This window comes from Tachysurus fulvidraco, chromosome 8 (assembly GCF_022655615.1).
Source record: "Tachysurus fulvidraco isolate hzauxx_2018 chromosome 8, HZAU_PFXX_2.0, whole genome shotgun sequence".
NCBI classification, from domain to species: domain Eukaryota; kingdom Metazoa; phylum Chordata; class Actinopteri; order Siluriformes; family Bagridae; genus Tachysurus; species Tachysurus fulvidraco.
The window spans coordinates 17,506,386-17,531,736 of NC_062525.1; the positions used below are offsets into that span (position 1 = coordinate 17,506,386).

The 25,351-nt window shown below is 39.6% G+C and overlaps 1 protein-coding gene across 26 annotated transcripts in view; it reads left to right on the forward strand.

Annotated features, from left to right (window-relative positions):
• The window catches only part of ablim1b (actin binding LIM protein 1b), a 57,688-nt gene extending 33,917 nt beyond the window's left edge, over positions 1-23,771 (forward strand). For 3 of the 26 annotated variants that reach the window (XM_047817334.1, XM_047817336.1, XM_047817335.1), the window contains 27 exons: positions 997-1,180; positions 2,458-2,567; positions 4,317-4,443; positions 6,231-6,324; positions 9,793-9,880; positions 10,136-10,194; positions 10,506-10,640; positions 12,265-12,309; positions 12,841-12,918; positions 13,317-13,475; positions 14,498-14,545; positions 14,847-14,885; positions 15,309-15,344; positions 15,543-15,672; positions 16,028-16,120; positions 16,811-16,825; positions 17,361-17,453; positions 17,709-17,756; positions 18,553-18,699; positions 19,103-19,188; positions 19,344-19,467; positions 19,546-19,610; positions 20,443-20,497; positions 20,601-20,608; positions 21,001-21,075; positions 21,971-22,051; positions 22,191-23,771. In XM_047817334.1, the coding sequence (XP_047673290.1) occupies positions 997-1,180; positions 2,458-2,567; positions 4,317-4,443; positions 6,231-6,324; positions 9,793-9,880; positions 10,136-10,194; positions 10,506-10,640; positions 12,265-12,309; positions 12,841-12,918; positions 13,317-13,475; positions 14,498-14,545; positions 14,847-14,885; positions 15,309-15,344; positions 15,543-15,672; positions 16,028-16,120; positions 16,811-16,825; positions 17,361-17,453; positions 17,709-17,756; positions 18,553-18,699; positions 19,103-19,188; positions 19,344-19,467; positions 19,546-19,610; positions 20,443-20,497; positions 20,601-20,608; positions 21,001-21,075; positions 21,971-22,051; positions 22,191-22,304 (2,336 nt within the window). In that variant the 3' untranslated portion in view covers positions 22,305-23,771. Of the gene's footprint in view, positions 1-996; positions 1,181-2,457; positions 2,568-4,316; positions 4,444-6,230; positions 6,325-6,750; positions 6,904-9,792; positions 9,881-10,135; positions 10,195-10,505; positions 10,641-12,264; positions 12,310-12,840; positions 12,919-13,316; positions 13,476-14,497; positions 14,546-14,846; positions 14,886-15,308; positions 15,345-15,542; positions 15,673-16,027; positions 16,121-16,810; positions 16,826-17,360; positions 17,454-17,708; positions 17,757-18,552; positions 18,700-19,102; positions 19,189-19,343; positions 19,468-19,545; positions 19,611-20,442; positions 20,498-20,600; positions 20,609-21,000; positions 21,076-21,970; positions 22,052-22,190 lie in introns of those variants that run through there. The other 23 variants (XM_027140521.2, XM_027140542.2, XM_047817338.1 and 20 more) reach the window with 19 other exon arrangements.
• The last annotated feature ends 1,580 nt before the right edge of the window (positions 23,772-25,351 follow it).

Sequence of the window (25,351 nt, forward strand, 5' to 3'; positions counted from 1 at the left end):
AGTGTAATAAAGACAGATTAATGAAAAAAAAGCTGTCCCTCGATAGCTGTCTCTTAAATTCGTTTTAGAGTAAAGCTTTAATAGTAAACTACAAACATCTTCCCAAGTAAAATATACATACTAATGATATGAAAGCAGAAGCCATGGGATGTTTCAGTTCATGCATCATGTGATATTACAGTATTACAGTCACCCTATTCCCTTTCACCTACCAAGTCAAATGATATACGGCATTTCAGACCTAGGGAGAGCGTTGCACCCCACATGGGACATCATTCAATGTGTCAGATATGGCACCATAACATTTTACCTCCCACACACATCTGCAGATGAGTTTTTCAAAATGGAGACAGAGCCAATCTGTTTATAAACATCTCCACTCTTAGTAGAGCAAAATAAGTGAAGGTCAAATGATGGGTTATGGGTTGAAGTTTTACAAAGTGATAGATGTGTATGAATATCAAACGGCATTGAATGTGCTGGAAAATGTCCAATACCGGCTGAGCTTGCCAAAGAACTGTCATTCAGATCAGATGTTCCAGACTTGGCAAAAAGATCTACTAACGCAGTTCCTACTACACACACACACACACACACACACACTAAACTAATGCCACATACTTAAGTACACCAGTGGACTCGTTAAATTGAGGAATCATAACTCTAATGGAGGGAAGCCAAGAATTCTAATGTCTTATAGAGATGAGATCACATCTGTTCTCCAGCTTAGTTGATCTTTTGTATTAAACAGTGTATTATACAGTGCTAAAGCTACATCAAGTCATGAAGCATGAAAGCCATTATGGCCTTTACTTTTTTTACCTCAAATCTCATAAAGATATTGAAATGAATTTGACGTTATTTTATCCTTTTTAACCGTAAAATTGCATTAGACATGGACATTAATACTGCATGATTATCTGTACGTGTGTGTGTGTGTGTGTGTGTGTGTGTGTGTGTGTGTGTGTGTGTGTGTGTGTGTGTGTGTGTGTCCAGTTTGTGGCTGCGACCTGGCGCAAGGTGGTTTCTTTATGAAAAATGGCGAATATCTGTGCACGCTGGACTACCAAAGGCTGCATGGAACTTGTTGCCATGGATGTGGGAACTTTGTTGAAGGGGAGGTGGTGACGGCCCTCGGGAAGACCTACCACCCCACCTGCTTCGTTTGCACCATCTGCAAGTGAGTGAACACAGGGCATACACATCCAGACATCACCTAAGGTTCATAGATACTTACTAGCCTGTCCAGTCATTCAAACTCATCATTAGAACAAATTAAATTATTTTTACTAGTATTATTAGTTTATATACAGTCTGAAAAAAAATCCACATCACAGACATTACAGCATGTCACGGTCAAATACACAGAGTGATATAGTACTGGAGGACCACAAAACAGTTAGTTCAACTAAACTAAACCGACTGGATTGACACCATGGACATGTTATTAGCCAAAATAAAAACTGACAAAATTTAAATTTGGATCCTTTGCTTTATGAGAGCTTAATAAACTGCAGGTTCTTCAACATTACTCATAACTGGTAACTTATTTTGCATGTGAGACTGATTGGATGAATTTTGCAATGCTTCAGCTATATAAAATTTTTTTTTTTTTTTTTTTTTACAAAGGTCCAGATCCAAAGGACCACTTATCATGCTCGACCTTTATAGATTTGTTGTTTTTTTTTTGGCTGTAAATAAGACATTCTGAAGATTTTGTGTTTAGTTTCATAGTGGTGCTTCATATGGCTGCCAGTTTGGACTCATGCAGTGAGACGTCTGTCTTGAACGTAACAAATGAATGCATACTTCTTTATTATGTCTGTGTTTAATTATTTACTTTTTATTAAATTAGCCATGCTTGCTAATTAGAGCAGATTATGAAAGCTAATGAAAGCTATTTTCCCATCTTTAAGAAATTACAAAGGATTAGCTAGGTTTTTTTTTTTAGACTTTTATCATTTCTGCTACAGTATATGCAAAATACTTTACTGGGTCCACATCTGAACCGTGCTCTACCAGTTGATGACCCTTTACACAGGCCGTTTACTTCAACACTGAATACTGTTACTGGCTATACTCCAGTTTACCAGAGGTAACCAGAGGTTCACCCACCAGCACATGACTTTGATATGAGTCCCGATATGGACCTTGGGTTTAACGTGGAAATAAACAATAAAGCTGTAATGTCCTACAAGATGATTACACTGACAGACTGTATTATCTTCTAACACATTTAATGATCCCACACATTTTCCTGTTGGCACCGTATACCTGTGCCTCTAGCAAAGGCTTCACAGATTTCGAAGTCAAATAATTAGACGAATGTGATGTCTTGCACAAAATAGCAATGACATCACACTATGAGATCATGAGAAAGTTCTGAGATAATTGTAAGTTTCACTAAATTATACTGCATGTCTCTATGTTTAACGTCATGGCGTTCTGTTTATGTAGACGGCCATTTCCTGCTGGAGACCGCGTCACCTTCAATGGAAAGGACTGTCTCTGCCAGCGCTGCATCCAGCCAATGTCTCCTCCTCCCAAAGACATCAGTACTTCCAGCAGTGAGTCACAGCATGCTTTTGCACTCTGCTTATGTCATGTGGTTATCTTTTTGTTTTATCTTCTCCCTGTTCTCTGTGACTCTCCGTTGTTACACAAAGATATCAAGTTCTTTGAAATTTTTGTTTTTCACATTCACTCTCTTTCACATAACATTAATTTTGAGTGCAGGCTAATCAGGTTTTAAGCCCCAATCAGACGTCATTCTGTTTGAGCCGACTCAAATACCCGACATATCCAGTCCTTTGATCATCTCAAGCAAATAAGATCTTGTTCTCTCTCTTTTTCAACCATATCCTTTGTCTCAGTTTCTTTTATAGAATGTTTTGTAATTCAGTATGCATGGCCAATGGGGAGGGAAAAAGAAACACACAACTGACCAATAGGACTTCAGTGTTCTGCAAACCAGTTTTATCTTGTGCTATTTGTCTCAGTTGTGTTTTACAGATTTAGTTGACATTTGCTGCTGTCTTATTAAGGCACACAAATTTAAATGTGATTTTGTGATATCAGTTTTAGGACTTAAAATCAGCCATGTTATTAACTTTAGGTTATAATAAGGAAATGAAATGACATTAGTACAAATTTAATCTTCCGTAATGTGACATAATTCAAAACATGGGTCGGACTCGGTTGACTGAGTACTTTTGCTCAGTTGTAGCCGGTAAGTGTAGAAAGTCTGCTAAACTATAATGAAAAACACAAGTTTTTTTTTCAGGAAAAGGTTTTGAATGTATACGCCTTGTCTATTCGTTTTTAAACATGTTAGTTTTATTACTATTAATGTTGTTTCCGTAAATAAGTCATGTTTGCTAATCAGACCAGATTACAAAAACATATTAAAACTCCCCTTTCTGAGCTACAGTCCTGTGGCTAAGCCATTACAAATGATTAGCTACAAAGTTGAGCTGCTTTATTTTTGGAAAACTAGAGTGACTGAACTACAGCCAGTTTACAGACTTTGTGCTTTGCTCAGTTGTAGCCGGTGATCGATAAAACAGTATGACAGATCAATCATGTCATTATGGTTAAATTTTAGATTCAAATGGAGATTTGGGAAACTTATTGACCAAAGTCATTCACACACTCAGACACAAGCATGCAATCCGTCCTTTTTTGCAAGGTTGAATGAACCTTTGGGTCATGCATGACTGATCAGTTAGAGAACTGAATGGTCACTGATGACATTTCTGTTGGCCCACATGAACACATGGAAGGCAGTGATTATACAGTCCGTGGCTATTCATGGCTTGGTGGATTTTGTCAAATCCTGAGAGTTTATCCACTTCTAACACACATCTGAGGGTTCGGAGAGTCTAAAGCCTTCAGTATGCTGACAGGATGAGACAACACAGATCTCCTTTTTTTTTTATATATCTCTGCTCTCTGCTCATTCTCTTCTAACTTTTCTCTCTCTCTAATCGCTCACACTTCCGTACTGAGTATAGGTTGGAAAGACTGTTTCTTTGAAAGTCTCACTGAAAGACCATACATTGTATAAAGTTTTATATAGAATACCATGGAGGCTATTTCTGGACACAACATTTACACATACGACCCATGCACAGTTAGTTCACTGTGTTCCATGTAGAGAAAGTAGTGCTGTTAAGACTGTTATCTTGCATCTCCACCTAGTGGCAGGGTTGGATTTTTTTGGAGATTTTGCGTGCACAGAAATGATGATGTTTAGATGGTACTGATGTTGATTACCTGTAAATGAATGTGTGTGTGTGTGTGTTTGTGTCGTGCAGACTGTGCAGGTTGTGGCAGGGACATTAAAAATGGACAGGCTCTGCTAGCTTTAGACAGACAGTGGCATCTCGGCTGCTTCAAATGCAAGGCCTGCGGCAAAGTGCTGAGTGGCGAGTACATCAGCAAGTGAGTAAATCTCATCAGCATGTCTCTCTCACGATTTGTTAATCTGGGCAATTTTTGTCTATCCTTTGACCAAAGATTCACTATGTTTTAATGGTGGTATTTCATGAACATCAAACTCTGAAACTTCAGGAGCTACCAGGATGTTACTGTTCAGCTATGTTTAATATGCATTAAACTGTAATTCTCTAAATAACTTTGATACTATTGCAGTTTTTATACCAGCTCTGGTTGTTACACTCTTATTCATGACGTTATACTGACTTTACTGTGGTACTACTCTACACTTTGCTTCTCTTATGACACAATGGCAATGGAACAAAAGAACCATAGTTTATTTTTTATTTAGTTTATATTTTGTCGTGGCCTTGTTAATTTACTGGACTATATTAATTTGTATCAGGATTGAAATACGTAGATACTTTCCGCATATTACACAATAAAGACACTTATCTGATACTGTGCATTGGTTTATCAGTCAGATAAACTGTCAAATTTTATTTTTCTATCACATATACTGATATAATTCTGCAGTAAATGTGCACTTTTGACAGACAAAACAAATACTACACAGATACAAGACACATTTCACTATCATTTATGTGATGTTTTACATATTTTAGCAACAGACTGTAGAAAATTGCCTTAGTATACAAAAGGATGTTAGAAATAGAGCAGTATTAGAACAATCACCAGTACGTGAAGCTTTGATATTAATGATATATAAAAGATATGTTCCAGCTTAATTTTAATTCAAGTTTGTAATCTGTAGAGCTTTTGCCAGTAGACACTCTCATAAAGCAGCTCAAGAGAACTCGCCACACCATTAGATCTATTATTAGCAAGCCGGTGGTGACAGGGGCAAAGAGAAAAATACTCCTTGAGGAAGAAACCTTGAGATAAACCAGACTCAATAAGAGCAAAGGAAGTATAAAGACAAACAGTCCTAAGTGTTTTGAAAGGGTAACCATTAAAAGCATATTGTGAATCCTGGAACGTTCAGACAGCAAAAAGAATTTCAGTAGTCCAACCTAGACCTTATAAATGCATAATCTAGCTTTTCTGCATCATGTAATGACATAAAAAAGGCTATTTCATTAACACTATCAACATAATTAGTTTCATTTTAGCAGCCTGTAGCCTTTGTGAAAGTATTTCTGTCTTGTTATTAATAAATAGAAGGACATTAATAGGCATCCATTGTGTAAGATCCATTGTATATACCTCCGCTTAATTAAAAATATAAAGCTTTGTCATCAACATAGCAGTGGAAGCTGGTACCCAGACATAGCTTAAGTAAGGATGAAACTATGGTCCTAGAACAGAGCCTTGTTTCCTAAAAAAGACACCATTAACATTTATAAAATGATACCGTTACTAAGATAAGATCTGAGTCTGGAAAGAGCAGTTACCTTTAAAAAGTGTTCTATTAACACAAGCTAAGAGAGACAACCATGATCAGAGGGCAGTGGAGGTCATTTACTACTTTAACCAGTGCCGTTTCAGTACTATGATGAGGCCATAATGGGTGTGTTTAACCTGTGGGTTCAATATTGGACTATAGTTTCTAACACCAAAGTCAGTGCCAGGTTTTTTATCCTAATCCCTAACATCTTGGTTTATTATTCAGTTCCAAAGCTTAAAGCATCATTCAGCAGCTAATATGAGTTATCTAGTAAATCTGATAAAGCAAATAGAAAGGGTATGGTGAAGGGAAAGTGACAATGAGGTATAAAAATACGAATCTCAAAAGCTGTTTTTATCGTCCTTTTGTCATTCTGTCTTTTTAGGGATGGTGCACCATACTGCGAGAGAGACTACCAGATCCACTTCGGGGTGCAGTGTGAAGCCTGTCATCAGTACATAACAGGGAGGGTTCTGGAGGTGAGTATCTGTCGCCTGTTTTCATTTCACAGTTAACTTTCTTCTAAGGAAAAACGTTCCACATGTTGTTCAGTGTGCTTTAAGTGTTTTTTGCCCAAATTATAGCTGTATTGTGTTTTGTAGAACTGAAAGTCTACTATTCTGCATTCATTGAACATCTGCAGCTTGATGGTCTGGCTGTTTACAAGCACTCAAACACACACACACACATGGTGTAATGTTATGACCATCCTCCATCACCCGGGTTGACATAAGCAAACTACCATGTTTTGCACTCTCACGATCTCAGCACCAGCCCTTGGGGAAAAAAGAGTACAAAACGAGCAGTGAAACAGTTGGCTGGATGCCACAGTCCCACCCTAGTATTGTAGACAGAGCAGCCTCTGAGTCTGAGTCCATATGATAGGCCGAGAGAGCAGCGGGAGGAAGAAGGAAGGGGAGGGGGAAATGGATGAAGAATTTGTGAACTCTCAGGAATAGTCTAAGAGACAGATTGAGGGACAGAGTGTACAATAAGTGTAGAAGGAGTTTATCTGCTTAATCGCAGGGCTGGGGGTCCATACGAGCCGCCTGCCAAAGGTAAGTCTGCCATATGCTTTCAGACTCTGTTAGCTGGATTTTTGGACATTCCATCAGGTAATAAGAGAGGGGTATATGATCTTTAAGTTTAGTCTGTAGTTTCCATCCTTTCATCTGTGTGCATTTCATTCATGCATTCTTGGTAATGAAAATGTATGAAGTTATTTAAATGCTGATTTTATGCACTGGACAGAATTCTGCATTTCTCTACACCTTTTAATATTTAAACTAAATATTAAAAGGAAGCTGTCCTGTGGTACACTTCATACACACATTGTTCTTTTTGTGTCTCAGACCAAACCCACCCAGATAGAGCAGTTGTAGTGTGAATGCTATTCATAGCAAATCTATGTATCCACATATGGTGGTGGAAAACTCAAAGGAATTTTATCAATGTGAGGCCACAGAGACTTTAAGGCAGTAGACTCTTCTATATATGTCCGAGTTGAATAGTGTAGAATTTATTTGCGAGGAACAGATGGCCTCTTTAAAAGGGTCTACATCCATGAATGCATGGGATGCTGCGCTATTTTGACACGTTTGAATTGTTGACGACGATGCTGTCTCACCCTTGTTAGCACGTTGTCATTAAAGAGTGTCTTGTGAGTCTTAAATGTTTAACATTACTTAGTGCTGGCCGTCTATTACCACACATGTGCACCCACACCCACACACACACACACACACACACACACACACACACACACACACACACACACACACACACACAACTGCATAACGATCTGGTAAATTAAATTTCTCATTCAATTTACAGCATTTAACAATCTACGGAGCTCCATATTACTGAGACGACTTAGATAACAGTTTAGTTGTTTTCCTTATTTTCCTAAAGTTATTTTAATGTTAGTTCAGATTGTCTATAATGATACAGGCTTGAGACTGCCAGAAACATGAGTCAGTGCTGATATATAAGTAATTACACAAGAAAATACATGCGGAAGTCTTTTTAGTGTATATTTAGTATTAATTTAATAGTGCATATCAAATAAATGGGTCATCAGTCTGTGTTTAAAGACTTCATAGTCCTACCAGAGAAAGTTCTTTTCACTACCTGTCTGCCAGAACCGGAAGAAATCTTTGTGTCTTTAAGGTTGGAGAATAAGGTGTGTCTCAGTATACGGTGTGGAATCTGCCAGATACTGTAGGACAGGGAGGCTTGTGTAAGCTAGCATCCATGGTTTAAAGCTTATGCAGACAGCTACAGGATTGGAGTAAAGTGAACACTAACAGAAACAGGAGCAAGCCTGCAATAATAGTTTAGACTGTCCTCTCCGTTTTCCCTGTTTGTTTATCTCCGCTGTGGCTGGAAGTGCTGAAAGTGCACAAGGGAGCACTCTGAGGCAGCACCCAACCAGGTGGCTCTGCTTTCTGAGATTAACACACAGGAAAACAGCTCCACCTTTCCACAGACATTTTATGCAACATAATAGAGCCTTTTGCCAATGTTCCTTCATGACTACAGGCCTGTGTTTCTTTTTCTAAGGACCTTGTTGTTCTCTCTGGTGGTCTTTTTTCTCCCCATTGCATTCACAATTTTCCCTTTCCCATTTTCTTTACGCCTTGAAGATCCTTTCTTTGGCTTTTTCTTTTTCTTACACCATACCATCTGGAAATGGAGCTCCCTCTGTTTCCCCCTGACCTTGCCAGTAATGACTCTTTGTTTTCTCGGTTTTCACCAGTCCCACATTCTTGTGTATAATGTAATAAGGGATGATGGATAGCTATCTTGCAGTAGAGAAATTAGAAAGTACGTCCATTGTCACAGAGCCATTTGTTTACGGCAAGAGTGTTACATAGGCCCGTTGCCATAGTGAGGCAGGCTGGGAGGAGGAACGGGGTCACATCTGTGTGAAATCAAACATTTCTGCTGCATTGCCTCATAGTTCATTGGACAAGGGAGGAACATGGAACAGTGGCCAATGTACTGCAGGTGATCCACAGCACCATCAAAATCAAAATGAGTGTGTGTGTGCGTACATGAATTTTGGGGGGGTGGGGGGCCCCATAGAGGAAACATTCCCTTCGTAATGAAGTGAAGTAGCAATGAAAGCTTTTGCTTATGGAAATCAAGGCAGAAAAAAAGCAAGAAGGAACGTGTTTGGATGAGACGATTAGAGTTACTGATGGAGAAAACATCATAAATGTTTTGGAGGAGGGAACGTTGAAAGAAATATGTAATAACTGAGAGAGAGAGAGAGAGAGAGAGAGAGAGAGAGAGAGAGAGAGAGAGAGAGAGAGAGAGAGGGAGGCATGAGAGATCATCAGCATTCCTGAAGCTAATGTAAAACAGCAGAATGACAAGACATCACTGACTGCAGATGACTTACATCTGTGTTCTATGAACACTACAGTACACAGCATGGACTACAAATTTCAACACAGATCTTCCTATAGCTGAAAAAAAAACAACAATAACAGCAGAAAACCTGTTTATGAAAAGAGTAAGGGGAGTTGGTGAATTCAGTCAATAAGTGTTTCAAATGTGCCTCAATGTAAAGCACATTGCAATAACTAATCTATATGAAAAACAGACACTCTCTTATCCAACTACCAAACGAATAAAATAAAATAAGGTCTTGTGTAATCGCTTGATCTTGAACAGAAACCTATTCACAGAAAACACACAAACACACACACACACACACACACACACACACACACACACACACACACACACACACACACACACAGAGAGAGAGAGGACATATCTGCTTTTCCTTCCATAGGGTTTTATATAATATATTACTGTAGACTGTATTAAAGATGAATCTCATTGTGAATGTATTCACTTTGAGACCTGAGTGATTTGTTTTTGCACATTCAGTATTTAGATGAACTGCACTGATCTTTGCCTCCTCTGCTCCACAGGCAGGCGATAAACATTACCATCCCAGCTGTGCACGATGCAGCCGGTGCAACCAGATGTTCACAGAGGGGGAGGAGATGTACCTGCAAGGTGCGTAAAACAGCTGATAATGTAAAAGGACATACACCTGACTTCTAAACTGCTTAGGTGCACTCGAAAATTTTCCATCCATGCTTTTCAATCTCACAGTGACTCTGGATTTCTGAAAGATACACAATGCTTGGACGTCATGTAAAGAGACTTAATGATAAGTGGGAAGAGCAGGACGAGAGAAGCTGAAAAATGACATATAGATTAAGTTTGAATACAAAGTTTTCTCTCTCTCCTTTTTTTCTCTCAAAACAGGCTCTACAGTGTGGCATCCAGATTGTAAGAGCAACATCAAAGTCGAAGAGAAGTACAGGGTGAGTTTTAGCTCCACGATTCATCCAATCATCCACACACCTGTCACTCACCCGGTTGGTCCTCTGTCCTCACTTTCTTTCATTGAGCTTTCTTTTTACTTGCATCCTCAGTCCAGCGACAGGTGATACAGTGTAACAACTTTCCCCTTTTTCTACAAATTTCCACAAAACTCTGTGTGGCATCTCTCTAATGATTGTTTCCGTGTGAGTTGATTGGTGTGCTTCTCAGAACCAGGTGATACATGTATGTGTGTGTCAGTGTGTGTCAGTGTGCGTCAGATTGTCCTTTCTCTTCTGGTTCTCCTCTGTAGGAAGCGCGGCAGCGACCTGGCAGAAAGCCCCGCCCTTTTGATATCTTTTTGCCCCAGTCTAAGTGTGAGTCTCAGTGTAAGACGAAGGGCCGGGGTGGCTCTGCTCGAGGCGTGCGTCCCCTGCGCAGGACGGAGGTTTGCAGTCTCCTGTCTCCTGTGTCCTGCACCACTTCCAGCTTAACTTACTGTCCTGCTTCACCTGCAAGCCAGACCATATTGTGTCTCTTTAAGGACAGTGAAGTTCACTGGGGTATTTGCAGAACAGAGGGGGCAACACTCCAGATACACACTGTGCCTCCTCCAGAAAATGCAAGCATAGATTGTTAGCTTGCTGTCTTGTGCTAAATTGCTTCAGGAGCAAAGAAATTTGGTGAATCCTGTGATTCACGTCATGTAATTAATAACCAGCACATCTGTCTTTCTGAACAACTGGCATGAACAAGAAACTGAGCCGAGGAGACAAAACATGTGTGTGATATGTAAAAGAAGGTGGATTGCAGTAGATCCGAGAGCGCATGGTTAATTGAGATGGTCGGGATGCATGCTGAGGAGCACCTAATGACTGTATATCTGGTGGACAGCATGGCTCTGCTAATTCGGTTATGCCCTTAAGATGGCAAAAAATTCACCATACACAAACCCACATTTAGAACTAGAGTTTGTGGGCTTCAGTCAAGCTACTGGGAGGCAACGACTAAAATTGGAAGAAAACCGTGGTTAAAAATGTAACTACTGACGGCACAGAAAATACAGGAAGTGGGGCAGTGTACCCTTCTGATGCCTGAAGATTACTGGCTTCCCAAGTTAGGCTTGTTAAAACAAGGCCGATGGACATTGAGATAAACACCATGTTATTTTATATTGATAATGACTTAAACAACCATCTTCTAGTAGCTTTAGAGCGGTGTAAGCTGGTAACAGGGCAGGAAGTTCCATATACACAGTATAGTGTTATTATATAGTGATGGTTGAGAGGCTCTAACATTAAAGCTTAAAGCTGGAACATGAAGCCCATGATGCGAGACCAATAAAACAAATCAATATCACCCCATCAGTAATGGCCTAATAAATATAGCCCACTCATTTTATGATGCATACATGCATTTATTTGTTTATTTGTTTGTTTGTTTATGTATTTTTAGTATTTCATTTCTCCTGATAAGGATCGTGGTGAACCAGAGCTTATTGTAGAAACACTGATCCAATCTAACGTTAAAGAAAGGACTGAAGTGTTAGTCCGATGTTTGCTCTATTCACTGATAGTTATAAGCATGAGGTTAAAATGTATTGCAGACAACCGCAAGTGGGGATCAGACACATTGTGGCTTCACCGTCATGTTGTCCATCATACAAACCGGTGGTTCTTAAACTTTTTGCACCCAGGGATTACATTTGTGTAACTGTCACGATCTAACTATTCAGATCTTATGCTCATTGCTAAATTATTTATTGGTTATTTAAAAAAAAATTGCTTAATGGCAAAAAACATTAGATCTAACTTAAACTTGTATTTATTCCCCTACAGTGTTAAGGTTTGGATTAAACTCAGATTAAGGTGCCAGAGAAAAGCTAGAAATTAAATTAAATATCATTGATGTAATAGTATAAGGATTTCACAGACCCACTGGTTTTACTTCACAGACCCCCTGGGGGACCCTATTTTGGGAACCACTTCTATAAACAGTCTGTGAGTGAATCACACAGAAGTGTGTCAGAGTGTGTGATTTCCTGTGACCTCCCCCTCTTCCTCCCTCCACAGCTTCTCCATCCCTCTGTAACCTCCCTGCACAAATCAGAAAGGCAGGTACTGTATTCTGCTACTGGCAGCAGAGTGGCGCACGCTCTATGTGTCAGCAGCTTGAGGGCAGCACACCCACACTCAATCAGCCTATGTCCTCATAACGACCTCTGTGTGTGTCAATACACTGTTCATCTCTGGGGGCATGTGGCTGTTGCCCTCTGACCCACATCTGAGTGAAGGCAATTAGAAACTTGGCTCAGATATAAGCTCCGAGTTTGGAGAAAAAAAACATTTAACAATAGATCACCATAATAACAAACCTGCATCTGTTCACAAACCATATTATTCTTATTTTAGAAGCTTTTCTTAAACTTTCACAAAGAGTCATATCTGGAAGACCATGCTGCATGGCATGTGGATGGCAGCTTGACATGGCTTGTGGATGTTTCTGTATAAGAAGCTGGGATGGGATGCTGTTAATGCTGAAATCTTGCACTGATCCTGTCATTCGAGCTTTCGTGCCAGTCTGTGTGTCTATGTGCCTGCATGTTTGTGCTTGGCTGATCACTAACACAAAGTCTTGTTCACCTGCAGCCCACAAGGTCTTCGTCGGAGAGTATCTGTTCTCGGCCGGGTTCCAGCATCCCTGGCTCACCTGGTCACACCATCTATGTGAGTCATCCTCGCCAGCGCCCCTTATCTCTCAATGAACCAATCACCATACTCTCTCAGATGGCGTCTGTAGCTGCATGAGGCTGCACAGCATATTTTGCTTGTTTTCTTTCTCTTCTTTCTCTCTCTCTATATATTTATTTATTTGTTTGTTTAAGGTAGTATAATGGGAAGCACAGTTGCAATGAATCATAGCCATACATGAAGCCCCACATGGTCTGTTTTCTTTGTTTGTATGTTTGGTTTTTTTTTGTGGTGACCCGTGTGACGTGCTGTTGTAACTATGGTCATATGTGACGTGGAAATGTTTCACCCCGAGTATGACCTTCCTTCCTTTCCCTTTGTCTCTCCCTCTGTGTGATTCCCTTCCTTCTGTGTCCCACCTCTCCTCCCTCTAGGCAAAAGTAGACAATGAGATCATTGATTACAAGGACCTAGCAGCCATCCCCAGAGTCAAGGCCATTTATGACATAGAGCGTCCAGACATGATATCCTACGAGTCTCTGCACTCCACCTCATCCACCCTGGAGAGACAGGGCAGACACAGCCCTGGAGAGGTAATAAAGAGCCAATATCATCTAATCATGCAATGCTCCAACAATTGAGTACACTGATATTCCTAGAGGAAGAATTATAGTCAGGAATTACACTTAGTAAATTATTAGGTAATCAGCAGCTACAATACAGGCAGGATAGTTTAAAAAAAAATCAGTTCATGTTAAAGTCAAAGAAGGCTTTTTATGCATTATATATATTGCATAAAGCTGGTAAAACATTTAAACAGTCTCATGCACTCCTGAGTAAGACATTCTAAAAGTATTTACATAAACATGTGTCAATCGTGACTAAATTTATTTGTCATTGTATCAGAGTAGATATAGTATATAATACAATGGTAATAAACTCAAACTCTATTAGACTATGGCATCTGGGCAGATGTGTTTTACTTTATCAGTTCCTTGCTCAAATGGGCCCGTGATCTCCATGGACAGTAGTGTACAAGGCCACCGCCCCATATACCCAGCCTCACCCTGACCGTGATCCTAACCCTTCTTGTGTGTGTGTGTGTGTGTGTGTGTGTGTGTGTGTGTGTGTGTGTGTGTGTGTGTGTGTGTGTGTGTGTGTGTGTGAGTGAATGTATATCTTTCTGTTACAACAAATGCTTTAATATCATTATCACACATATATTGAACATTGTCGTGTCATTCCATGTCTGTGTATCAGAGGGAACTGACTGGGTTTTATATTTACTGTTACTGCTGTTTTTATATGTAGACGTTGTCAAGTTGTACCTAGAGCTGCATGTGCGGCGTCTGTGTCCAGATTGCAGTGTTATGGTGCCCTCTGCTGACCACACTTAGGGTTTTATTGTCACATGAGGGACTCGAGTCAATCAATGACAAATAACATACTGCAAACTCAGGCTCGTGTTTCTTTTATTTGATAAAAGGAAAGACCTGATGGCTAAATACACCAGGCACACTCTTTTCAAGGGTATTGATAGTGTTATATGATCAGGTACTAACCAGTTTGAAAGCAGTCTCATGCTGTAACTGTAGGCTGTGCTTCCTTCCTACAGTGCCAGAGTACTACAGGTGACCAATCCCCCATCAGAGGCCATATTAAAGTGAGTGTGTACAGGATTACAGCAATGCAAACCCACTGATCCTATAGTAACACTTCTAACACAACCAAACAAATCCCTGAATAATTTTCTTAACTAGCCTGAAAAAACTTTATCAAGCAGCTAAACGATAACTGAACAGAATATTTAAATCTTAACCAAACTAATCACGTAATTAGTTTTAATCTGAGAAAAATGACAATACCACACGACAGTCAAAAATAACGAGTGTTTTTTGTTTTCCTATGTTTTCCCTAATCATGTCAGCTGATAGTGACACTATGGTTTATATCTGCTTTATTAGACCATACCACAAGACCCTTCTCCCATGTCAGCTGAGACTGTAAGTTGTTCAGGAATGTTGAAAAAATAAAAAATAAAAAAAGTTTATCTTCACCAGCAGAGTTTTATCCTGCACAACTTTTCTCTCCTGTTTGAATTTTTCCGTCTTTTGTATAAAGGCACCTCTGTGTGTCACAGCATGCGATCTGGTGCTTGTTTGTCTTGTCTTTATTTTTGTGTTTCATTATAAACTTAAAGAATCATTGCATCTCTGCTTTCCTTAAAACTAGTTCAAATATTCACATTCTTGTTTCAGTCAACAATGTTATACTCAGTTGTTCTTATGTCCTTTAATGAATCACTTATTTCTTATATATTAGACTCTTCTTATCTATTAGACTCTTTTACGCTGTCCTTCTACTCAGTCTTTTAGTCACATTTACTCAGAGTTTTTCCTCCTGTTGTTTTTGTTGTTGTTTTTTAGTCACCAAGAACCCTGTCTCCCACCCCGTCTGCTGAGGTTAGAGTCTGCTCCATACTAAGACCTACAGTAGATGCATGCAGACATCAGTTCAGTCTTGTTTTAGTTTTAGTTACTAATATTGATACATGAACAAAATCCAGTTCTAGTGATAGGGCTCCTGATAGCACATTTTTAGGAACACCTGTAGACTGTGTCCCGTAAACCGACAGTGTGTCTGTGTGTGTTGTAAATTAGGGTTGTTATGACATTCGAGAACGCATTATGCAACGATCCACCAGCCAGGGTTCCATTGGCTCCCCAATGTACAGCAGACACAACTACACACCTACACTGTCTAGGACACCGCAGCACTTCCACAGACCAGGTGAGAGTCAGCTTCTATTACTTCTTTATTTACTTCCTTTAGGTTTCCCCCAGGAGCAGTGGCCTTTATATGTGGAAGTATTCTGTGTGTGTGTGTGTGTGTGTGTGTGTGTGTGTGTGTGTGTGTGTGTGTGTGTGTGTGTGTGTGTGTGTGTGTGTGTGTGTGTATGAGAGAGAGAGAGAGAGTGTACAGTATGTGGCATTGCTGGAGGTTCTTTACCTTTCTGAGGCTTTTCTGCTTTTCTTCTCCTTTTCCTGCTTTGCTTATTTTGCCATCCTTTGCCCCCTTCTTTCCCTTTCTTTTTTCCCCTCACCCTTTTTTTCTCCACCCTGCTCTTTGTCTGAGCACCTGGCAGGAATGCTGAAGCTCTGCTCCTCTTTGCGCTCCAGCACCAGTGACAACCGTCCCACTTCCCCTTTCAGACATCACTTCCTCCCCCATAACAAAGGTAAGAACCCAAACGTGTTCCCTGAGTGGAGTGAACGCCTTAAAAACCAGTAGTAGTGTCAGTAGGTGTGTTTTTACTGAAGCTCCCCAAACTGGAGCTAAACAGTTCTAAAACAATCTCCTCCTTTATGTGGCTACCAAACATCAGTTAGGACTATCATGCTGAGCGACCAGCTTTTTGTTACTGCTTTAACAAAGTTGCATTCACTCTTCCATTTTTCCTGGAAACCAAACTTACACCTGAAAATAAACACACAGCACATAAGAGGGTCATCCATTTTGGCAAGCTTGCATATAACCAACTATTAGTTTCCACAGAAATGAAAATGATTCCAGGAACTAAAACTTGCAGTAGTTCCTCAGATGGAAATATGTATCTAACCTGTGCATTTCAGAAAATCTATGCCAAAATATTTAGACTTCTCCAGTAGTTCTGAAGATGGTGCTTGGAATAATTTTATAAACATTTAGCTTGTTGGTCTGTTCACTGTATGTATATTGTAGCATCATTGAAGGGATTTAGAAGTACTGAACTTGTGTCATCAGCATGGCATGTATACTTCCAGATATAGTTAGGTTGATAGTTGCATTGGGACGGCCATATTGCCCCCAAGCTTCATGTAAACTGAGCACGGCCGGCTAATCTGACATTCCTGTATATAATGCATATGTGCCTTTGTCCTTCTTACAGATTCTTTCTGCATAGGTATGTCTTGGCTTTGTGGCTGTTATTCTCATTGTGTGCTTACTTTATCTTCTGTCTGTGCCAGCTGTGAGGCATGTCCCGCCTGGAACTACTATGACTGTTTATCTCTCCTCTTTCTGTATCGTCTCTCATTCGTTTCAGCATCGTATTATTCAGTGGTAGATGACATGACGGCCCTTTGCTAACACTTTATGCTGCATGCTGCCGCTATGTATTTTTTTTACCGACAGTCAGTTTCACAGTAGGGAATTCGTGGAAATGAGCTGCTAAACGTTTGTCTGTTTTTGTTATTTTTAAATGTATGGGCATCTTGAGTGTTGCAGATGTAAAGTGCAAGTTTTATTTTTTTATGCTGAAGTGTTCGTTATTGTGGAGAATTTGCATGCAGTGTCTCTGTTGTCTTGTACAGAGAGGTCACACTTGATTCATCCATCACACTTTCCTTCTCGCTTTCCTTACATATTTTTTCTTTCTGCCCCTCTTCCTTTCATGCTTGTTTCCTTTTTTCCTGCTTCTTCTCCTCTTCTTTTTGGAGGCACTGAGCCGTCGAGTGGCCGGAGTTCTCCTTTGTCCTCTCGCTCGGCCACCCCGACCCTCTGTCTGACCCCTAAACATTTCCACATACCAGGTAGGAGCGGGAGTATTGACAAGCAGGCGTGTGAGTGTGTGTGTGTGTGTGTGTGAGTGTGTGTGTGTATGTGTGTGTGTGAATGTGTCTGTGTGTGTGTTTTTCCCAACCCCCTTCAGTTCAAAATATTCTTGATGTGTGTATTATGTGCATTCAAGTTTGTATTACTTTATGGACCATCATCAATGTTCTTCAGACTGTACATATCTTTTTAAGATTTCTGTTCTCCATTTTTGTCTTTACTTTTTATTCCAGACCAAGGCATGAACATGTACAGAAAGCCACCGATCTACAAACAACATGGTATGATCATTTGATCATTTATTATTATAACACATATCTCTGTTGCATTTACTTCAGTGTCATTTAATGTGCATTGGCAGTTAAGCATTTGTTTCTGGTTATATGTAAATCGCTTAATAAAGCACAGTCCTGGTAGGAGTCGCATAATGAATATTTTAATGCATGAGTAAGTCATGTGAGTAAAGTGAGACAGATTTTTACATGGTTTCGATTACCACTTTTTTCTTTAATTGTCATTTAATTATCATTGAGAGCGATTGTATGTTGTGTGAATGTGTATTCTCTGATCATGTTTTGTATATTTATGTTTGTTCATGTGGATGTTGCATCATCTTGCCATTAACATTTTGTTGTGGCATATGTGACTACATATTCCATGTTAACATGTAAGTACTGTTCAGCTCAGCTCAGCTCAGTTCAGACTCTCTGACAGTTTGTGCTACTCTTTCTTCTCTTTCCTCATTGCCAACTCGCTCGGCCCTGAAAACTAAAATCACTACTTCTCTTCTGCCCTGTAAAAAACTTTTGCCTTTAATTGCATGGGGTTATGAAATGCAGACAAATCACTAATAAAGTTTGAGAGCTTATAGATCTGTATGAATTATATACAGTGCTGGTCATAAAAATATCAAAGCATGTGATTTTTTTTTTTTTTAGTGTAAATATTGTGCCTAGTGAATATAAATCAAATCCTAAACTATGTAATGTCCTGCTTTGAATGGAATGGCCAGCATTGTATCTGCTTTCCGCCTTTGTCAATCAACTGATAGTCAAGTTCCCCAAAATACCAATCCAGATTCAGCTGCCCTCGCAGCCCAAAGCAAGTTTACTGGTGACATCATCAAATCTTCCAAGTTCCCTGCTGCTCAAGCTCCTCAGCCGGATGAAACAGCAAAGATTGAGACTGACTACTGGCCGTGTCCTCCCTCCCTTGCAGCCCTAGGTAGGCTTATACCTCTGGCTCCTCCAGGAGGATTTAACCTGACCATAAGAAGCATGTGAAAGCAGAGTGAAAGTCACAAGGATGATGTTGGCAATGTCAATACTGTATGTCTTGTCAGATAGACCTGAAGTTTCCACAGTGCAAGAGCGGTAGTTTGTGGAAAGTCTTTTCAATTTTTTTTTTTATTAGGGCTAGGTAATTTAAACATCCTAAATCAATTAAATCATCCACATCATCAATCTACATGCTCGGTTCTTATCATTCTTATCACTGGAATCCATTGTTTTTGTTACGATGTGTGGAAGCTTGTGTACTTTCATCAAAAGATAATGATTGAAACATTAATGCATAAGGTGAACACTGATCCTCTGTCTATTTTGATAAATATTCCATGTGCAATCAGGCTCAGATATGAGGAGTCGCTCTCGAGATGAAGAGGAGGAGGAACAATTCAAACGAAGACAGCTTCAAGAAGATCATCTTAGCAAGGTGATGGGGCTAGCACACTTGCACAAAACATTCATTATAATCCTTGAGGAAATGGAAGAAATCACAGAAATCTACAGAGATTTCACATATTTTGCTAAATTTTATTTTATTTTATTTATTTATTTTATTTTTTTTTATTTTTTACAATACTACAGATCCAGTCTGGTCTTGGGAAGCTAATTTTGAAGGAGGAGATGGAAAAGGAAATGAACAGGGAGAGATACGCTCGCAGTGTGGCCGCCCAGCGGTACGAGTCTCAGCACATCAACTACACAACAGGTACTGCACCACACATCAGCTCATCGAACTGCATGGCTTTGGCACGGTCACACTTACTGTTTAATCATTTATCTCCAGATCCCAACTCCCCCACGTCTAAAACCTCTTCACTGCCAGGATATGGACGCAACGGCCTTCTTCGGGTAAGAGAGCAAGCCATAGTAGGTGTGTCTTTAAGCTGATTTCTAAAAAATTGAGGTATATTTTTTTTTAGGTCTGTTGCATGGAGATTTAACTCTAAAAGCCACTGAGGAAGTTGGATATCTTTAATTACTTATATCTATTTCAATAAGTATGCACAAATAAGTTTACAGGTTTTACTAGCTTGAATAACAGGATATGAGCTTTTTTACAGTAATTCTATTTCTAAACAGTTGTATATTAACTACCAATGCTTGCTACTGTAACAGTAGTCTAGCTTGCTGGCTAACATGGTAGGATTTATGGTAGGAAAGTTATGTATTATATGTGAATAATGTTCAATGCTAGGACTAGTAAACTAGCTAATACAAAACATCATATTTGCAAAAAAAAAAGTTCACTTCCTAATTGCCAGCCACCTTCTGTAGCTTGTTGAATATCTGAGAGGAAGTCTATGTAATAAAATGTTCTGTATTACATTGCTAACAGTGACTAGCTGAACATAAGTGACACGATTGCTAAAAGGATTTTAAAGTCATATTCAGAAAACTTTATAATCTTCATTGCTAATGCTAGCCAGATATCAACAATCATTCAATCAACAGCATTTCATAATAGTTCATTTCTAAATGTTATTTTTCTAAATGCTAATAATCTTCACTGCTAAAACTAGCTAGCATGATGCTTTGATAGAAAAACATAGCACACATTGTACAATTACAGAGCTAATTTTATGGTCTGGTGCCTACAGGAAAATGTTTGAAAGGTGTGTGAAAAAAATATTTACACATGTCCACATTACTACATGTCTTTTGTCTGTCTTTTCATCCACAGTCAACAGAATTCTCTCAGTATAACAGTTACGGGGATGTGTGTGGAGGACAGAGAGGTATTTAAATGCTTTACATATCACCTTTAGAGTAGTCTCTGGATAAATTGGAACAAAGGCTCACACTAAACCGTCTTCTTCCTCTTTTCATATCGTTATGCAGATTTCAAGGTACGTGACTGATACAGACTAGAACCTGATCAGCTGCACTGAGCATGTGCATCAGCCATCATGTACATGCGAATGTGGAATCATGCTCCATGTTACACCCTGCTACGTTTAAAAACAAAGGGGAGGGGAGCATGAACAAGGGGTTTTATCATTACATACGCACATCCTGAGAGGTTCATACATACCCAGGGTTATAATAAAGGAGTTAACTTTATCTTTATAGGTAGCATAGTTAAAGTCAGACTCCCTGCTCATAATTTCAGATACAGAAAAGTAGGTCTTTGTCTTTAGTTGTCAAGTCTTTCCCATGGTTTCTTTTACTACCATACCTCTTGTTTCTTTTCTTTCTTTTTTTTTTTTTATTTACATTGCATGTGTGTTCTGTTCTGTAGCTCGCCCAAGATGGCCAGGTTCCCTTAAGCAGAATGGACAGGGGATTGTCAATGCCTAACATGTTGGAACATAAAGCAAGTATTGCATGTGTTTTTGTTTGTTTTGTTTTATTTTGTGATAAATACATTTCCCTTCTCTTTCTCATTTTGTGTTTCCTCTTGTTCTGTTAACACCTACCCCTTAACACATAGGTTATTTTATTAGAGTAAATTAGGGTCTCTTGCGACAGGCTCACAGGTTATAGGCAGGGGGATGAAGAGAGAAGACTAGGGACTTCCAGTGCTGTGAAATGATGTAATGATATGCTTTGCTATGTCTGCGCTGTACACATTTTTCCAGATCATTGATACCCACCTATCCTAAATCTGGCTGAAGAGGCTTAAGAGCTGCATGTTCTTGGTTTCTTTAAAGGTGCTGCTACTGTAAAGTCCCCACAATCTTCACACGATCATGCATTGTTCCATATTTTTTTGTATTTAATTAAGTAATATTCCTAGTAGAAAAGATATATGTCCTCCATCCGGAGTTAAAATTGGAATGACATAGCAGATTTACATCCTTTTTATTTAGACATGTGATTTTTTATATATATATATATATATATTTTTTTTTTTATTGATCACATCATTTGATCTTAATTTGGCCTTCTTCACTTTGTCCTCTTCTTCCTTTTTTAATGTGATGTGACACACATTTGTTCTTTTTAAGGAATTCTCATATAATTCATGAAAAATGTTTAGGCCACAGTCTGCTTTTCCCTGTTTCTCTCCCCTTGTGACCTGAGTCATGGCCTGCCCCTAACACACCCCCATCTCTGTGCAGTTTGAATTTTGTCTGTTTTGGTTTCTGTGTGTGAGTAAATAGTCGTGTTCCCTGCATGTGCATTTTCCCAGCTTTGCTTTTCAGTGATTCATTGTGTTTGGCATTGTGTTTCTTCTCCATAACAAGACAATCCCTCCTTTTGTAAAGGTGTATCCCTATGAAATGCTCACTATCACCAATAGAGGGCGTACTAAGCTACCGAAGGACGTGGACAGGACAAGACTGGAGGTAATTAGATAGAAGCCACACTCCCCCTGACTGTGGCATGGGAATAAGATGTGTTGATGCTGCACTTTCTCTACTTCCCCTTTCTTTAACTTGACTTTCTCAGTGCAGTTATTTAACCTGTACGTTGTTGTCTCCTCAGCGTCACCTGGCTCCTGAAGTATTCTTTGATGTCTTTGGAATGGAGATCCAGGAGTTTGACAAGCTTCCTCTTTGGAAGCGCAATGATATGAAGAAGAAAGCCAAGCTTTTTTAGCCAGGACATTGTGCATGTTTTAATTTATCAGACACTCCAATAATGTATTATAGCTGTAGTTTTCTGATTTGCTTTTCCTTTGTTTCCTTTTATTTTTCCCTTTTTTGTTTGCTTCCAACAGTCTGATACACATGGACATAAAGTATTTTTTTTTTATTCAAAACAAAGACAACACCTTTTTTTTCCCCAAGGCAGAGTTTTCATTTGAGTAGGTTTAAAGTGAACTGCGATCAAACCACCCTAGAGAGCATATTAGTGAGGACTGGTTATTATCTCTCACATTTAACTCACATGAAACCTGACTTCCGAGCAAAGCTTTCTTGCCTTGCACTCCTTCCTGCCCTCTCATAAAACAGGACTGTAATCTTTTTGGGGGGAAAGTGGTGGGGGGCAGAAGGCTATCTGCAGGGTTCTTCCTCTTAACAGGCTATTAAGGTGATGGAAATGGAGGAGCTCCAGAAGCTCCCCGCTGCTGTGGCCCTAACGAGGGCCTTGATGTTTGTTAATGGGGGGAAGTTAGAGCTTCTGTCGGTGACTGAAGATGAGAGGCCTGGGCTCCACCTGTGGTGGGGAAGGCCTTAACAGACCATCCAGGCTTCTGGAACTTATTAGAACCTGAAGAAACAGAAAGACACATCTGCTCTAATGCTCCTCCCAACCATCTCTCTCATTCATCAAGCTATGGCTTTAGCATGATTTCTATACAGTCAAAATCTCTACTTTCTTAGTTTAATGCTCTTTTGGTAGTTCCCTTTTAGCCCCATTAACTATTTTTGTAATTTAAAACAAACAGAAATGTTGCTTTTGACAGATGGGGTGCAGGTAATGTTAGGGAAATGTTAGGGAACAAAAGCCAACCTCTTCCTTCCGCTGAAAAAAAAAAAAAAACACTTTTTTTTCACCACTAGAGGTCAGGCTTGTGTCATTAGGAACACTTGAGCTCATCCTACTTTTCAGGCCTCTCCATCACTGGAAACTGACAATCCTCTCCTTCTGACCACTATCTAAGCTGCAATATCTGTTTTAGCAACATATCACTTTGACTAAATTTACATTAAAAAAAAAAACACCTTTGATAATTCTGCATTTTATAAAGCTGAAGTATTTTAAACTGCCACTGTGTTGCTGGGAGACTGATGGAGCCGTAGCCATAGAATGTGTGTCAGAAGTAGGTTTGATAGCAGGGCCATATCTGTCATTACGTATAAAGCTGCCAGACAGTGTTGTTCCCATATCACTGGATGTACGTGCAGTAGAGGTGATTGGCTGTTGGTGACCGTTAATTCCCAGCAGTTTCCTGGGTTATCTGCAGGGTTAAGGACCGAGGACTAGGAAATAAAATAAAATACTGGGTTTATATCACACAACAAAAAGGTGATGAGACTATGGTGTTGAAATTCTGGTTTTGATACCCATCATGACAATGATGTAAAAACTGAAATGAGTAATAAAACTCTGCTTCAGATATTTATTTTGTTGGTTAATTATTTTGTCTTTCGCAAACACTACCACAACAAGGTAATAACTAATAGCTGTTTCTCTTCAATCACACCACCATGACTTTTCCCAAACTCATTAATAAAGAAACATTCTGAGAATTCACTTGACTGTGACATGCACACTAAGTGCAAAACCACACATATTCACAAATGAGCCATTCTGTAAGCTCATCATCATGGATGGTTTGGTTCATTGTATAGGACAACAATTCATTATTTTTAGTCTTTGTTCAGAATCTTGTGACCTCACAGCTATGCCCTAGTGGTTATGACCAAATTTGTTCTAAAGTCGTACGTCTTCCCTTGCAGACATTTCTAATGTAAGGTGTCTACAGGTCCCAGTAGGCACTAATGTTAGTGTCTGAGTCTCATGCTCCAGACCACACAAGCAAAAGAAACAGGACAAAAATGCTGGGCTAATGAAAGGTTTTGCCACAGTACACCAAACCCAGTCTTCCAGTCACATTCTCTCACACATGGTTGTTTAGGAACCTGCTCTCCTGTTTTAACCAGACTAAATGTGATCCGCTATGTGAAGGAGTGGTGGAATAATATTGTTTCATGACATAATGCTTCGATCCCAAAGACCCTGGAGATCAGCGGTGAGAAGTTTAAACAGGTGCCCCTCTTCCGCAAACTCTTAATAGGTTCCTTTAATTTGAAAAGGTTTGAAAGGTTTAACAAAGCAGATTATTATTGCAAATCTGTGTCACTCTGTGGATTGCTGAGAGATTTAAAGATCAAAAAATGGCTTGGAACTTCATGCATTCTTTTTCCTCTTCCTACACATACAAAGTGAGGATGCTTTCATCTACTTGATGTTAAACACTACATCTTACAGTGTCCCTGTTGTTCACTGAGAATCTACCTCTGATTGTTGCCATTCCATCACGGCTCTTTATTTAGACACACTTGGCGTTTTCCTCAGCACCTCTTTGTGTAAAAGTACTTTAGAACATAACTCTGAGTGTCTTTTATATGGGAAAGGTTCCTGAATGAAAAGGCTTAGTGCTCAGATGAGGCTGAGTCCGTAACCCTTGCCCTCTTAGTCACAGCTGTGGAATGCTTTTTGTGTTCCAACCACCAGCAGCCCAGATAATCTGCCAGTGTCCGCACCTACCCACTCCAGCTAGCACACATAGCACAAACAACGTTCCCACAGCAATATGGCAGTGAATCTGAAGCATTTGACTGACATTTCCTGTCTCTGTATCAATCTATTTAATTGCTCTAAAACTCTTCCAGCTCTGGGGTCTAAATGAAAAAGTGTCCACTAATATCTGTTAAAAGACAGTGCTTTCTGCACCCATGTGTAATGACTTTCATGCCTTATGAACAGGGACAATACTACTCCCATGTCTCTTCCCTGAAAACAGACTATTAGGAGGATGGGCCACCCTCGGTATCGGCCCCTTCTTCCCATACAACTCTATGACTGCTTTTTATCCACAAAGTCAAAGCTACAAGGTTGGTGGGCCTGGCATGGAGACCAGAATGGTAGGAGACTTAGAACCGCTCCCATACCGACTCAGCATGAGGGGATTACCC